Here is a 17,502-nt window from a genome sequence, read left to right as displayed (position 1 = left end):
AGAGCAAAAAGGGGCAATAACAAATCAACATAGTCATAAAAATGTAAATATATCAGACTCAATTAAAAACAATGTAAAGATCAAATATTCTAGACGATGATAAAATAAACTGTGATCAGTTTACATTCCTGTGTATGAAAAGAAATTATATTTGAAATAAGAACATCAATGTAAACATAATTTCTGTAGAATTAGTATTTTTGCAGCACCAGCTGTGTAATGCATCATAATATATAAAAAACATTCTGTATCCACAGATTATTATTATTATTATTACTATTAAGTAATTATGCATGAGAAATATCCACATTTTGAGTTGAAAAACAGAAACCAATTGAAGTCCATCGGAGTACAAGACGACTTTTACTGGTTGGCTCCTCGTTAGGAACAAAAAGGGAGGAAGGGGTGTCTATCAGTCTGCTGGGACTCTCTGTTTCCATTTAAGGCACAGACACAAGAACAGATAAACAGCAAGGGTGTCCAACCTGTGGGCACTTTTTGCCCTTCAGAGCAGCTGAGGTGGCGCTGTTGGTCTTTGGACCTCTGCAGAGAGTCTTACACCCTCACAGTGAAAACTCGGAAAGATCCTCCCTCGATGTTGCTTTTACTGCAAACAGAAAATATGGAAAAACTTGTTACATTTGGTTACAAATTCTACAGAGGCGACCACTGTCCATTAAACATGTTATGCAGAGTGGTATTCTGGAAACTGAACTTCAAGTGTAAACTCAAAGGTGTGTTGCTTTAGGTCAAACAAATACCAAAGCCCTCCCAGCAGCCAAATCAATTAAAATAGCACAAGCATAGTGTTTTACCAAACAGTATATGGGCTGTGTGGCAGTATCATTGTTTCCGTACTTCTTAGTCAGACTGTTTCCAGCCCCAACATGTTTCCAACTTGATGATTTTGCATGTAGTTAATTAGTGGAGGGACCTTGAAGCTCTGCCATGATCAATAATCTTGAATTGCCTGAGCTATTTGTATCCGATTGCAATTAATTGTCTGTAAAGCAGAGCCCTGAAGCTGACATTATTTCCAAGTAATCAGATAGTCTGGAATTACTTCCCAAGAGTCCACACTGCTCGCCCTGCATGAAGTTGGCACCTTGTTCGGACTCTCTGCTCTCTTTATTGACCTCCTATCCCTCTGCCCTGAGTGAGGTCTTCACAGCACTGCATTGGATTTCATAGAAGTCAGACTTGGGATATTCTGGCCATTCAGCACTTTGCACGCTCAATTGAAATGCCGGGGTAAAGTAAGCAAAGATCCCATGTGTGGCCCATCCACACATTGAACCACACCATTACTCTTCTAACACCACATGCCAGCAGAACCCGCCACAAGGGCTTCCTAACCTAGCCTGAGTCCACTGGAGCGAGCCACAGGCGTGAGAGTGATGTGAGAAACATGGAGTGCCTAAACCCACTACATGTGGTGTTACAGGACACATAAATAAAGGTATAGTATAGTCCATGGCAGCATATCTTTCAGACATGTTTTAGGTTCTTCTGACAAAAACATTGAAAGTGTTATTGTTTCTTAACAGTAGAATCTCAAGGTTATCTCTCCAACACAAAACATTTGGTATTAGCCTATAGGGGATGAATACCAGTCATCATTTACTATCTGTTTTGAAGTGACTCAGTTAACTACTTTTTTTTAACACCCTTGAGATCCATGACTGAACATGCATGATTGTTGTTAATCGATATACTAATTAGACAAATTAGGTTTGTCGACCTGTTGGATGGAACACATTTAATCTGTTACCATTGAGCATGGTCACACAGATTGTAACATTATTTTATTCAGCCTGAATAAATCCAAACACTTAAATGACTTGACCTTCCTCTTGTGTAGACACTTTGTTATGTTAACACCAACACTGTATGCCAGTGTATTTAACATTTTTTGTAATCATTCAGGGATCCAAATCCTTACATGGTACTTAACACCTTTGAGACTTCAGAGGAACACATTTACAGTTTCTTATCGTGCAATGTGTATTAGGATTACAGTGTTTACAAAATACATAGCCCTTTGATGGAATATTACATACAGTACTTGTGTAGCTATGAAAAAAACAATACCTCCTTAGACTTTTCTTTAACAGCATTCATTTCAACTATAGAGCTGTAATAGTTTCCCAGCTGCCAAATATTTGCTTGTTAATGGACGCTGTCACACAACAGGTCTCAAAAGCCTTTCTGAAAAACTCTACTGCTAGACTGCTTGGAGCCGAATCTAAAAATATATATTTCTGGAACTCAGACAATCTCCAGGGTCACTATGGAAACCTACAACTATTTGACTTGTCATGATCCATCTATCTTTGTGCAGCATTCCTCAACTTGGAAATATAAGCAAAGTATAAATAGTTACGAAAAAAATAAAAAGTTATTAGTACCTCTCAGATTGGATGCCATTTTTCAGGATTCCAACATAGTTCTTTCTTTTGTCCAGTGGAAGGACATCCACAAAACCACCATCTGGTTTGATTACCCCTGCATGGATGGCTGCTTTACAAATACTGGAGCTCTGTGGACAAAATGTGGAGAGAAAAAAATAGAAATGCTTCAACAAGATAATAAACAGTCCTTTTAACAGAAAAATGTTAAAATCCTCTCCTTTAAATACAGTACACTGTTAACAAACACACATGGGAAGACACACACACACACACACACACACACACACACACACACACACACACACACACACATACATACACACACACACACAGACATGTGTGCCAACGTTTTTCCTCACACTCTTACCAATACAACAGACCACAAGCCCTTATCAGCAGCCTGGAGCAGAATCATTCATTTCTTGTGTAAACACAGTCCACACTGTGCATACACCCTCCAACATTTTTAACCACATGAACTATGTCTTATGTCTAATCAGAAGCCTCTACACTTTTGACTTAAATTGAAAAACCCCCCTTGGAAACATTTGCTATGAGCCACCCCACCCTTTTCAGTGACTTCTGTATGACACTATAGGTCAAGATCTCCTGGGAACCGTGATCTGTGCCCAGCTGTTAATGGCCTCTCTTACATGGTCCATTATGTTTAGTGGACCATGTAACTTGATTGGACGATGTAAATGACTTCTGAGGAAATTACTTCTTTGTAAGTCTCCTGTCTTTAAGACTTAGTCACTTAGTACCAGACAACAGTAAGCAAGAAATATGAGTGGTAGGACCCAACACAAGTGATACATCTTTAACAGTCTCTGGATTACCTCACCATTACTCCCAATCTCCATGAGACATATTCCGACTGTGCTGAAATAACTTTCCATAACTACCATGAATCAAATGTCATGGGAATTCAAACATAACCAGGCTGCAGATCCATCAAATCTGCTCTCCCTTTTCTGAACTAGTAGAAGACGAGTATAAAAAAAAAACCAAGTGAGGGGCGTATTTCCTAGTGTTATCCATAATCAATTTTTCCATTTAGAACATGCATACACTAAATAGTCCAATACTAACGTCTGCGTAGATGTTGTGTCCAATCACAGGTGACCAATAAGAAGGCTGAGTCTTGCAGTTGTCTGGACAGAAGATTCTAAAAAAACAAGTAAAAACAGATAAAGTTCATAAAGGTGGAACAAGTTTTCCACTTCAAGGCAGACTCCATGTTTATTTTTCTTTTCACAAGCATGACACTGAATCAAACTATGTATCAGAGCAGCCAGTAAGGGTTTATCCCAGAGATTTCAGAAAATAATTTATTAATACAATTTAATGAACAATGGTTGTCAATGTGAAAATTCTTTGAAGTACTGTACTTTTAGTACACAAGTCTATACACTCAAAAGCCCTTCTAGAGACAGGTGTTGGAAATTAGCATGCACTATAAACAATATGATACGTGCATTGGATTGTTTTTTGTCTATGAATATTGCATCTGTTGCACCCTATGGAACAAAAAATCAAATATAAAATACATATATTGTCTATGAATATATTTAGATAATCTACATATTTTTTACAATAATACAGAGCTAATCCTCCAATTTGCTGATTATTTTATTCTTGAACAAACCTTGGGCAGTGTGTGTTGGGATTTTTGTAAGGGCAGATTTCAGCTACTGTTGTGTAGCAGTCAACGTTCATTTCTGTCAAAGAGAGTGAAGAGAAACAGACTTAATATACCCAATATGTGTTGACGAACAAAGGAAATCTACTTGAAATAATTTGTCTAAGCACTTCTTAAAATCAGCACTTCACTTACCTTCCACTTTGGCCACCACAAAGGCATTGCCGGGTTTGTATTTGCTGTAAAAGATGTAAGAGGGTTTGGAAATAGGATAAAATAGTTTCCAGACAAGTCCAGTACTGCAGAAAATGTGAATCATATTTTGTGTAAATTACACCAATAAATTGTACCTAAGGGACTCGATACCATTCTTTGTGGCTTTAACAAAAAATGGAAACTTGTCCATCCTTGTTATGTCGACCAGTCCTCCGTTGTTGTCAATGACGCCAAAGTGAATTGCAGTTCTGCAAATACTTGATTGCTGAAACAATAAAAAATGAACGTCTATAAATATGCATTTACAGTATAAGCTCCTGCATGATTCAGGTTTTCTGGAATTTTATTTTTGCTCAGACTCACCACATCATAAAAAAGAGTTCCCCAAATTTTCCCTTTCTTATTCAGACAATTAGCCGGGCACTTGTATCTACAGAGTGGATGAAGAAAGGAGTTGAAAACAAGAGTAAGTGTCTGAGTGGAAGTGTAAGGAAATTCAGAATGAAAAGAAATCACAAATAAAATTGAATGTAACCTGTTGCATGCTGCTCCTCTGCACTTATCTCGCAGTCTTGTCTCACACTTAATGTTCTGAGCTGCAAGGACGAGAAATGCATTTGTGAAAAATAAACTAAAAAACCTTCACTGTTGAGGTTATTTGTTAATAATTCCTATAGTTACAGAGAAAGGTGCTGCCAGGAGTCTTCGAAGATGGGGCCCTGGGTGTGCTGGGTTTAGGAGTGGAAGGTTTAGATGCTGGTTTCTTGGGAGGAGATGGTGGAAGTTTCGGGGCAGGTCTGGCAGTGGTACGAGGAGGCAGTGGAACCTGAGGCTTCTCCACCTCGTTCATGTCTTCTGTTTCTGAGCGCCCTGAGTCTACAGATTAACAGAAATGGCATGAGCTTCAAGTAAGCAAAATGTGAACAGTTTTTTTTTTTTTTTTTTTTTTTTCATGTGGGTTTTCTCACCTTTGTAGCACACGTTATTCCTACACTCTCCTCCATAGCTTGGGGGACACTGGGAACAAGGACGTCCGTTCTTGTATGGAGCCTCCCCGATCCAGTTGCCTCTGCAAAACAAACAGTGGAAAGTTTTACTTGGTTGGAAATGAATCATAGGTCAGGAGTCACTTGGCTCACGCACTTATTTCAGCATCCTATATCTGTGGTCAACACTCCTGAGGTCATTAGTCCAGCAGACTTTAAAATAACCTCCTTGTCTCTTAAGCAGTTAAATCCCATAATGTCATATTTTTTTCTTTCCCTTTGTTTCCTCATTTTTTCTATTCCAACATCTGGAGGAATTTAAATGGACCCAATTTGTCAAACAAACATTCTTGACAAGTGCTATATAGTATATCTGTATTACAGCTTACAGGTTATTGGGAACCCGCTGTAGCATTTTTCAACGATGAAGGAAGAGGAATGTAAACTACAGTCAGGAGAGCAGAAGTGTTGATGAACAGGTGATCATGGAGGAATGTTGATCTTACTTTGGGGAATAATTGCACACAAGGTAAATGGCGTTCTCCCATACTTCTCCCCACACATCCATCCTTGGACACGTGTGCACGGCACAGCCCACTCGGTTTGTGGTTGCCCAGACCAGCTGTAAAAAAGGGAAGGAAATAAGAGAAGGGCTAAAGTTAGCAGAAAGAATACCTAGCAGGATGAACTACTTTGCCTGTAGCTGACTTTTCATGTCTCACTTTTCTCACTTAATCATTACAGAAAATGTAATTGACAGCCACAATTATTAGGGTCTTCAAAGAGTACCACGTCTGTTATTTTATCCCAGTCAGATGCACTTCAAGTCATAACCTACTTTCCACCATGACACAGTCATCATCCAGTCAGAAAAAAGTGGAAAAAGTTGCAGTTTTTAATATCTCAACTCTAAGAAACAGAAGTCAGCATATGGCCAAAGCTGTCCACGGTGAAATAAAACACCTGATTAAAAGGAACACCTCTGCATTGGTGTGCCATGAATAATGTGCCATTTGACAGAAAATACAACACAGAATGTTCCATAACTCCTCCTCTCTTTCCTCAAAAACTCTGAAACATGTGCGCTCTCTCTCTCCCCCTCCCCTGGAATATTCATCTTTTCCCCGGTACAGTTTACAGGGCACTGGAAGCAGTGACTCAGCACAAACAAGCCGATGAATGCTAAGACCTCATTCTTATAAGCACTAGAGGATCCAGCATCTCTCTGCACAGGTAGTTTGTGTATGACACGTTCAATGCTTTCCAGAAAATAATTATTTTTAAAAAAAAAACAGAGACAAGGTGATGATGTTGAGATTTGGCACTGACTCCTCTCTGCAGCATCTTAAGAAGAATTCAGGTCAAGCAGCGAGAGGTGTCTGCTGTGTCTGGAAATGACTACCACATGGCAGTGATCAGGTTGCAGGGTGAGGGCAGAGGGAGGAGTCTGGATGTTTCTGTAAACTCATCGCAGCTGCCACAAAGTAAAGTCTACTGCAAGAGGAAGCCAGCTCACCCACTACTGTCTCCCTTTGATCAATTTCTTCAGTCTTATCAACTCTTTCACACATATTTCTGGGTTTTTATGATTGTGCGTTGCGTTTGCACGTCCCTGTGATCTGTCAAGTTACTTATCCGTGCCTGCATATTAACCTCTCAGACCCTCCACAACTCTAACCATAAATACAATGAAATATCATACAGGCTGCACAACACAGGTCCTGCTGTGCAACATTTTTACAGTGGTATTGTATAATCACAGCACATGGTTCTAATGGAAGTTAAAAACACAATAACGTTCTAGCACTGAAAAAAATGATTTCAATTAGCATCAATAACTGATCACGTTAAAATGTAGGTTCAGGGACTGCAACTCACTGCCTAGTGCTTTATTAATGGAGAACATATTTAACATTATACAGGTATTAAGTTGACATAAAACAGATTTATTGCCTATTTTCCTCCAACAATTGTTCTCCCTTGTTAGAACTTTGAACCTACATTATCCACTATATAATCACAACTCACAGACTTCTGTTTGAGCATAATTGTCCACTAGCGTTTCATTGGGCTTGTCCTTGTGGAACAAAAGATGCAGAGTGCGTCAGTCATAATGCTCTCATCTAGCACAGATTTAGCTCTTTAGCAAATACTTTAAACAGATATCTGTCTGTCTGACAAGTTGGCCAAGGTACCCAGAGTGCGGAATAGCCTCACAGAGCTGGTGTGTTCCAGATTCCCAACAATGTAACTCACTCGCTGAGAATCCCGTATTTCTGGTGTGTTATGCTAGTAGCGTTTATTTTTTAGCTTTAAAATACTAGAGCTCATTAGCAGGCTAAACTGGTCTGGCTGGCATAAAGTTTTTCAAATCAACACTGTCACACTGTAGACTTTAGCCCCAGCCAGCACTGACCAATGTGACATCATCTTTTTCACACATGTTGTTGTCACTCCTTAATTGCAAGCAGACACTGGTGTGTAAGTGTGAAGTTCCCTTTTAACCTACTTTTTGTATGTCTTCAAAATGTCCCCTGAACTCTCTCACCTTTACTTTCTCCACATCCTTTCTTTTCTTGTTTCTCTCACCTGGGTGTAATGGGTGCACATGGGCCCCGAGCAACGTTCTGGACACCAGGGGTTGCACTCATGGGGGTAGGGGTATGTGTAGTCTTTCACCTCATCGTACCAGGCCTGGACATGGAAGGAAGGAGACCTGTATCTGTGGGGCACACACACACACACACACACACACACACACACACACAGACAGACAGACAAATAGTAGGCTCAGTCAGAGGCCATCCAAGTTCTACGGGCAAAAGGGAAATATCTGAAGGAGCTGCCAGGTGGTGCTTTGGCTTGAGAAACACTGGATGTATCTCCCCCCTCCTTCCTTCAGGCCTCGAATGACGAGTCTGAGTTTGACCTAGCACACAAAACAGCAGTCTATTCCTCTCTATAACAGTGGAAATCAAATCAGACTGAAAAACAGGAATCAAAGCAAACATAAATAGGCTCCACTGCCTAATAAACCAGGGGTATCTCGTATCATAAACATCTCTTTTTACGGTATTGAAAAGTGCTGAGCTTACAAGTGGACAGGAGAGGGGGAGTGGAAAAAAGGACTCCACATCAGAGTTTTCTGGCACAGGAAGAAAGAAACACATATGGAGAGGAGAACAGGGCTGTGAAAATGAAAGAAGATTCCTGGAGAGGCAACTGCTGCGATAGACGAACACTGTCATACACAAAGACTTACTGTGTCCACTGTCCATTCTGACACAATAAACCCATTCACAACAACATCAGCCTTTATATATACTCACACTGAATAGCAATATGCTTGTGCACTAAGTTCTTTAGCCTATTAAATGAGGAAATCAGGTCAGTTTTTAGTCTTTTTAAGTTATTCTGGCTTCAGTTATATACTGACTTTAAACATTTCTTCTCTAACTGTATGCTGTTATCTATGTTGACAAAGTTTAAAAGACCAAAGATTGACATTGCTATATCTTAAGCCATACAGTTACCATCAATAAAAAGACTATTGGTTGATTTAAATGTATCACTTCCTGTAGGGGGTGTCCAATAATCTGTCTCAAAATGTACAAACAGACTGTTTATCTTGTTAATAATCATTTATAATGCTTTTAAACTAGATGCATTAATAATATCAAATATAGAGCATAACCACATGTCAAAGGGACTGTGATCGTATAACTGTATTGCAACTAATGAGTCAAGCATTAACCAATGATTAATTGACCAATAACAAAGCTATTAGCTAATACATTTAAATTGTATACATAAACAAATGTGAAAGTATTCAACAAATTTGTTGGCACAGATTTTCTTCAGCCTTACACATAACAGCCTGTGTGTTGTATTGCCTTACCTTCCCCAGTGCACAGCCAGGTTTTGTCCAATAGATGCAAGCAAGTCCTGAGGTCCATGATCCCATTGACACTGCTCTGCCCAATGAGTGGCAGTCCGCTCCAACTCATCATCCCAGACCTGCACGCAGAACGTCAAACAAGCACCTCAAAAGGGATTCAGTTATTTAAGTCACATTTGTGGGGATGTGACAAAATGCACAAGCTGCATCTGCTACAGTATAAACACTTTGATGCAAAAGATCGTCTGACAAACAAACAATCTGTTCAGTGCTTCTGCCCCTGCACTTCCTTCTTTCCCAGTGAGCTGACACCGAGCTGCATTCGAGTACAACATTAACCTGAGGTGGTGACATCTGAGAGGACCAGCTGGCGCCTGGCCCTCGTCCACTACAAATCTTTAACAATCACATCTGAATTATCTATATATCCTGAGTGGGTTTCTTTAGAGAAGCCAAGAAGAGGTTGGAAAGAAGAGAAGACACCTGACTCCAAAAGTGAAGACTGGGGGGTTATGAAGGGGAGGAGGGAGTACTGCATGCTCTACAGCATGGCCGATCTCCTCAGTAAATTTCCAGCATTTTGGTGGTCGCTTAAGCATGCAAACACACACAGACAGACAGACACTGCTGGAACCCCAAAGACCCACAGACTAACAAACTAACACACACACACACACACTCGCACAGAAACATTCACACTCTGCCTGTTGGCTGAAATGTGAGAGAGCACTGGGCTGAGTAAACCTTCAGACAGTTTCCTACCTGAATATAACCGCACAAACAGGCCACCACTGCTTCTCTCAACTTCATGAACCTCAGGGTTTCCAATAACCACCTGTGTGTGTCTCAACAATAATTCCTCCCCTATCATACTAATTCATCCTCAAGTTTTCCGTTTTCTTGCAAAACTCCTCTTTTGACCTCGCTCTGCTTTATACCCCTGTCTTCTCTCACACAAAGCTGTTTGCAAATAGTACAGACTCAGCATGATTAACCTGCTTGTAAAACAGCAGCACAGCAGGCTGGCAATTGTTCACAAGCCTTACTGGATGTTCCCAGCAGAGAGAAAAGGTTGTTTTTATTACAGGAACACCAGTTTTACATGCCTTATTTCAAAGCTCACTGTAGCTGATGCATGCAAGTAAAAGGGGAATTCCTGTATTTTCAACCCAGATCCCATTTCATAGGTTTAGGTGTCTAAACGACTAACTGGTTCAAATGTTAAAAGAAACGCGCCAGTAGATTTTCAGCGAGAACCCAAACCATAATTGTAATTGTTACATTATTATCTTTCGGGGAAATTACAGTTGAACAGGTTCAATGAGCTATTAGCGTTTAACTGGTTCAGGTTGTTATGTTGCTTCTGGCAGTGTCACAGAAAGTTTCCGTACTGTATTTGACCAAAAAGAAAACTTTAACTCAAGGGTAAGGCTTGCTCTTAAATCTTACTTTGAGGCTACTCGTTGCAAAAAGACAATGATAAGAACTACAATTCTACTACACTGGAGCAGATGCTTTTATCCAAATTGATATACTATCAATATACAGTGCATCTGATAGTAAGTACAACACAAGCAAGGAAATAGACAGAAGGACACAACATCAGTGCTAACAAATAGCTTTAAATCAGTTGCAGGTGTTTACAGGCATACAGAGGCAATGCCCAGTGTGTATTAAAATTACATTCTATTTTTTATCATTATCAACAATATGGGATGTCAAAAGCATAAAAAGTGGGTGGGAATATTTAATGTGGGATCTGGGGGTCCTCTCCTCAAAAACATTTAGATGTCATTTTCTGCATTGCAATGCATTCAACATGTTTTATCTGGCTATAGCATAAAACACATTTTACAAGTCTTTTCAGGTGAAAGTGATTTCCTTCTGTCAGAACACTAATTTAAATCTATTCAAAGTACAGAACTGTATTTATTTATGGTTAATTTAGAGGATCTCTTTGTATCCTTGAATGCATTTCTGAATGGGAATGACAACATGTGAAATAATCAGCTGTGTCACTGCTGCTGGCTGAAGCAATACACCTTTTTCTTTAAACATTTATCTTTCTATAATTTTCCAGGTTGAAAAATAAAGGAACTCCCTTTAAGATTTGTATATGGAAATGATAAATGTTACACTCTGAAATGTCAGTGTTGCTTAGGAATCATAAAGGGAATGGTCACATGTCTCACCATATACTCCATGTTTGAGGCAGTAGGGTAGACACCTCCCCTTAACTTATTGTGCAGCTGGAGAATCTCCTTGCGGTCCGACCAGCGGATGGCGCGTCTGGTCCTATTGACAGGTATGCTGCTGTTACTGTTGTGGTCCAATTCCTCGTCATAGCGGTTCAGCAGCTGCCTGAGCTCCTTAGAATCAGGCAGGAAGAGGGAGGCTGAGTCCCTGACACACAGCAGCAGGAGGGAGATGGACAGGGCCGGTAGCCAGAACATGGCAGCACGGGTCAGTCTGACACTTCAGCTGTCTGAGGTTTGACTTTCAGACAACTACAGAGAGCTGATCTTCAAAGTCTCAGACACAACCTGTAGGGAGGACATATTTCATGAGTCTTTCCCTGTGAAGTGAGTCAACACAAGTAGAGCACAGATTACAAAAAAAACTGTTGAATACAGACCTTAGTCATTTTTATAAGCTATTATTGTATTTTGAAAAACCTTTAATTACTTTCCCGTAAAAATCAACACGCCATCTTCTGTGTCCCAATGATTAAATCTATCTTCACAGTCATTTTATAGCCTAACACATTGCTGTTTCAAGAGAAAATTTAAATCTCATCATTAGTCATATTACAGTCTTTTGATTTGCTTCCCTGTAGTTTCTAAACTGTATGCTAAAAAACACACACTCTCTCTCTCTCTCTCTCTCCTCGTCTCCTCAGATTCTCTGATTATTTTCTAACCAAACTGAGCAGCAGGGTGGTACACCAGGGAGGGAGACATGACAGACTTTCACCCTGCTGAACTGTCTTTGAACAAAAGCCTGCATTCCTGACATAACCAGCGGCAAAGTTCTTTAACCGACCCGGCAACTGACCTCTGTCTGGACAGAAAAAAAGAGGGATGATATTGAGCATTAGAGTTGAACCTACAATCTCAAAGTCACAAACTTTCAGTAAGACAGAGGGGGAATTAAATCAAGCTCTATGACTGACTTGGTTGCTCTTATCCTTGAATCCCATTCCCTCTCAGTGAAAAGTCTGCTGAGGTCTGGCACTGTCTCAACACACTATGCCAGCCCCGGGCACCACACCCTCCTCCTTCTTCTTCCTCTCCTCTCCCTGTGCCCCCTTTTCACACTAAACCTCTATCCGCTTCTCTGTCTGTGCCCTTCTCATGGCTCTCATGAATGTTATAACCCAGTGACAGACAGATCAGAAGAATCAGATACACACAAGCTCACATCCACATCTTGACATTGAGAGCTGAGGCCGCTCTGCATTTGGAGACTGATGTAAAGAGATGACCTCAGATCCTTCTTCAGCACAACACTGATGGTAAACGCAACTCATGTCACAACACAAAAGAGTCTGATAAATATGTATCTACATAGTTGCTTGCATGGCTTTTCATACAAGGGAGACCTTTAAAGGTGCACTATATATTAAATGTGAACGTTTTGTGGCATATGTTCATAACCATATACACAAAAGGAAAATTCAGTCCCTGCCTGTTTGAAGATAAAATGCTAAATGAGAAGTCGAAACATTAAAACAGTAACTCTCTTGGTAGCTTTTTAGCTCCAGACAGTAGACCGATTTTTCCTTTGAATGAATGTTTGTGTATTCAGTTCAGAAAATATTGCAAAGAATTGTTCCACATCTCCAGCTTTCAAATTTCGACACTGAAAGTCTAAAATGCACCTTTAAAGATTCTTTTTTTTTAATGTTTACCTAGGATCTCTAAAATGACAGATTTTATGATAAAGTCTGGCTTTTATTTTACTGATAAAAAATATTGCTTTAAATTTTGTTTAAATCCTTTCCGTTCTACATAAAACACAGACTGTGTAAATTATTTAGTAGCTCCAACTTTCATTAACATTTTTGGGAGAGCCTGCAGACTCTAAATGGATAGCTGTGACTTGTTAATGCCCTCTCTTATATTGAAATATAAGACTTTTTAGTGTCACAAGTACATCATGCTAGTAAAGTAAATCAATTCAGAACAACATAAAATTAACACCTAAGCTATAGGATGACACTGTTAAAATACATGCGTGTAATGTCTCATCTTGCTCACCCCTCTAAGTTAGTGTCCTTTGGCTTGGATATGTGGGAGCAGATCCTCTTCGCGCAGTATAGACGGGTTATTCCCTATGAGAGCACTGAGAGCTGCTGCGTGTTGGCAGAGTTCCTGCGGCACATAGGCGCTGTGTACCTCCTGGGCAGCTCACCACGCCTTATATAGAGAAGGAGACCCCTCAGGTCCAGGAGCACATGAAAAAAATCACCAACTCTCCCGCCACCTCCCCCTCTCCTCCAGCCGCCAGCCTCCCTCAAGTGGGCTGTGTTCTTGGCACAGAGCGCGCGCAAAGTGCGCACGCTAACGAGCAGGCTGATGTCAGGAGGAAAACTTACAAATACTGTAAATCAGCGGTCTTTCAGACGAGTCAGCAGCACATCATCACCCCTAATTATGATATGGTGACATTTATTATTCATCATAATCCATCGTATAAGACCACACGTCAAACGTCACAAGAGATGTAAGTACAAGTCATGATTTCTCAACCCCATATCCCAGCAATCATTAGACACCACCTTCCAGTAAGGTACATTTCAAAATAATGCAACTAATGCTTTACATATTAAAGCCATAAAAGTGGGTTGTGGGTTTCCAGATTGTAAAATAATCCACTGAAACATTGTGTATTATATCTCTTTGGTAATTACAAATGTTTGTAATACATGTTATTATAGGTCATACCTGGGTTTTAGATGAGGTCCACTTTTTCGAAAAAAGCAATTCAAAGTCAAGAGAGTTTCCACAGTCATGTAACCCAGGTTGACATATGACTAATCGATATACAATCCCAGAAGGACTTTGGGTGTCATTGCATTTCTAAACTCTGGATCACTTAGGTCTCCCTGTAGCTTTTATAAAAAAATATATTATGACAGAAGCTCTTATAGAGTCATGAATTATAACACAGCCAACTTTACTCTCACCTCTACACTATTCCTAAACTAACAGGGGTCACAGGACAAACAAGGTGTAACAAGTTTTCATTGCCTCACCATATTACAAAGGATTCAGATTATGCTGTATTTGCAACTAAAATTACTTTTTTTTTTATTTGAACAAATTGCAATCGTGTCCTCAAAGTTACACTACACTTTAATATTATTTGAAGTCAAATTAATCTGTTTTAGGGGAATCAATAAATGTTTACCTTCCACTGCTTTGAATAAAACGATGTAATACTGTATTTAAACTTGAAAACATTGGGCAAGTGTTCTTTATTGACCCTGTAGACAGCTCCCTAGGTTTTGACCTTAATATTTCACATTTTATTACATCATGTGCTTGATTTCCGTCTGAAACATCTCAGATGTTTACAAGAGCACGTCCACTCTGATGGAATGCTGGCAAACTGAATCGTCAGACAGATTTTCTTCCCACACAGACTCTGCCAGTTTGGGTTTTGCACTCAGGAAAAAAAAAATCATGTTTACCAGGAAGTCTAGCCCATCGTGCAGCTGCTGTCCTACTTTAATGTCCTGCAGCGATGCTTGCAAAGATAGCCATCGTCACCACTGACATGTTCACAGGAAAATAAAATATCTTAAACAAAAAGAAACTCAGAAGATTAGAAAAACATGTTACCAGTCCTCATACTCTGATAAATCATTATTTTTTGGACCTAGGATCATTCTTTATTCATATACACTTTTAAGACAAGATAATCTTTATTCATCTCGCAATCTGAGAAATTTACAGTGTTACAGCAGCGAAACAGTATGGCAGAACAAAATCAATTTAATTAGATAAAAATATAAAACTGTAAAAAAAAAAATATGCATCAAAAATAGTTAAGAGCTCGTAACTTCAAGATGCACGTCTGTAGACTACCTATGGGGTACAGCAGATAAACCCATCTAAGATGTACAAAACATGGAGAAGGTGAGCAGCAGGTTACATGCGATCAAACCTGCACAGATCAGATGTATCGATAAACTGCGTCATCCTGGTTTCTGTCAGAGCACCTAGGATGCCTTAGCAACGTTTCTGAAACCAGAATGAAATGATCATGCGTTTAGAATCAATATTATATTTCCATTTTGGAGACGCTTCAATGAAATGAAAAAAAAACTCAAAATGCACCGCTCCATTCTCAGACGTCCCTTGTGACAAACCTTGGTAATCTTGTAATTAAGGGCTGACTCTACTCAGATGTCAGAGAGATGTTTTCTTCTCTGAAGTGTTAGTCACTACTCTGTGGCATGTACACAGATTTAATTTACACCAGTCCAAATGGAAACTCAGTTGAAAACAATAGGATTACACAACTCAAACTTACTTCTGTTTACTTTTTGACATTATATAATCTGAAACAGGTGGCAACCTACTTTTCTGTTTTTATTCTTGAGGAACCAACTGAATACTAGATACTTAAAGAATACTCTTTTGCAGTGGGCTTACGGAGGTCTTTGAAACTCTTGCAGCCATCATTTATACTTACCTTAGAATCGGTGAAGTGCTGGTGAACCTCGTATTAAGACATAAAAGGAGATGCAAATGAGGAAAAAGTTGTGGAAACTGAACGAAGAAATCCTAAATTACCCAAGGCAGATTATAAAATGAAACTAGAAGATGGTTCGTAAAGGATCAGGAAAATCACAGACATCACAACCTCAAGGATAAAGGGTAGATGGAAAACCAGATGGAAATAATAAGCCCTTAAAACACAAACATTATGAATTGGAGGACATGACACAGATGAAGTACATGCCAAGCACCAACTAACTCCAGAGACAATATTCATGAAATTAATACTATAGATAAGAGCAGTGTAAAAGCCTTGAAGGGTAAATTTAAAAAAAGACAGAAAATGTCTGAGTGAAGGCTCATCTGTGTTGATAAAGGCTTTCTACTACAGGAAACATTCGAGTCTTAACCATCCAGTGAGCACTAACATTTGTGCCTTTCGGTTCAGTGTTTCTTGTTTCGCTAAGCTTGCAACCCAGACAAAAACAGGAGTATTTTCTTGTAACTCTTCAGTCCGGTCACGAGTTATGAGCAGTTTCACCAAGATCAGATGTCTCTCTACGATCTGCTTCTTCTTTTTGGTTACATGCCTGAACAGCTTCAATGCGTTTACCACTTCAAAAGAAATACACGCAATGATCAAAATAAAGTAACCAACTGTAAAAAGGTTCTTAAAATATTGTTTGGGAGTCCTGACCCTTCAGAGGAAGCTAACCAATTCATTATTGAAAGAAGAGCTCTAGGAAGTTGTTAAAGGTAGTTCATGTAGCTACTCAAAGTGACAAACTCCAACAGAAGTGTAGCTTTTTAATATCTGCGTGGATTTTAATGGCCGACTTTCTTTAAATCAAATAATTATGTTGTAGAGCTGATAACACATGACTTTTTCATAATCCTGATATTTGCAGATTTATGCGTTTTGACATTTCTACTCCAAGAGAACTCACTTTTGGCACGTTCATCTCCCCCACTGAAATACTATTTTCATCCTTGGTACTTAAATGATCTGAAATGCACAATAACATTCTCACATTACAGAAAAGTTGCATGTGGGCCTTGTACCCTTGCGTTGGCCTCAGTGCATGGTGCAATAGCATGACCACTAAAATGACAGGCTTTTGTTTAAAAAAAGCATGTACTACACATTTTCAGAAAAACACCCAAAGCCTAAGAAAATCCCTTCTGTAGCAAGCTTATACATGTATAAACACCATCATTCCTAGAGCATGGCTGAAGGAGACATTTAAGACGTTAGGTGGTCTGTAAGTGGGTGTCCAAATATATAATTTGCCCTTCAGGCTGCAGGCCTGTAGAGAAAATGTTCTTGTAGTGCCTTCTGACATTAACAAAGAAAATACTTGATCGTAACTTTGTGCGAAACCACATTTCAGTGGCGAGCAGAGCTATAGTAAAGAAGGAATAAATAGTGTAAAATACCAAAGGGCAGAAAAACCTTACATGGCAAAATTTTCAATGATGGGTCTGCTTTCCATTAAAGCAAACAGAGGAAGTCCTACAGTGAGCACTGAGGCAGCCAGCTGAACCAGACGAGAGGGGTTAGAACATTGCACAAATACGACACATTTACATGTAGGAACAAGAGAGCAATTAGCAGTGTGTG

The 17,502-nt window shown here is 39.5% G+C and overlaps 1 protein-coding gene across 1 annotated transcript; it reads right to left on the bottom strand.

The window, feature by feature from the left end:
* Window positions 1-284: 284 nt before the first annotated feature.
* Window positions 285-13,650, bottom strand: crispld2 (cysteine-rich secretory protein LCCL domain containing 2). Its single transcript, XM_079340431.1, has 15 exons — window positions 13,413-13,650; window positions 11,346-11,696; window positions 9,154-9,272; window positions 7,845-7,977; window positions 5,762-5,877; window positions 5,238-5,338; window positions 4,951-5,145; window positions 4,805-4,865; window positions 4,633-4,699; window positions 4,404-4,534; window positions 4,249-4,292; window positions 4,060-4,132; window positions 3,504-3,579; window positions 2,409-2,539; window positions 285-607 (listed from the first exon to the last, which is right to left on the bottom strand). Exons 2-15 carry the CDS (start codon window positions 11,604-11,606, stop codon window positions 556-558), a joined length of 1,560 nt encoding a protein of 519 aa, XP_079196557.1. The 5' UTR covers window positions 11,607-11,696; window positions 13,413-13,650; the 3' UTR covers window positions 285-555.
* Window positions 13,651-17,502: the final 3,852 nt, after the last annotated feature.

Source organism: Symphodus melops, assembly GCF_947650265.1.
Source record: "Symphodus melops genome assembly, chromosome: 3".
In the NCBI taxonomy this organism is placed as follows: Eukaryota; Metazoa; Chordata; class Actinopteri; order Labriformes; family Labridae; genus Symphodus; species Symphodus melops.
The sequence above is the reverse complement of the archived record's forward strand: the minus strand, read 5'-3'. Positions and strand labels throughout refer to the sequence as shown.

Coding starts and splice junctions, on each gene's coding strand:
- crispld2 (XM_079340431.1), bottom strand. CDS start 11,606: ATGTTCTGGCTACCGGCCCTGTCCATCTCCCTCCTGCTGCTGTGTGTC. Junction 4,700..4,804: donor AGAGGAGCAGCATGCAACAG/GTTACATTCAAT, acceptor TCCACTCTGTAG/ATACAAGTGCCCGGCTAATT. Junction 608..2,408: donor AATGGCATCCAATCTGAGAG/GTACTAATAACT, acceptor TTCTGTTTGCAG/TAAAAGCAACATCGAGGGAG.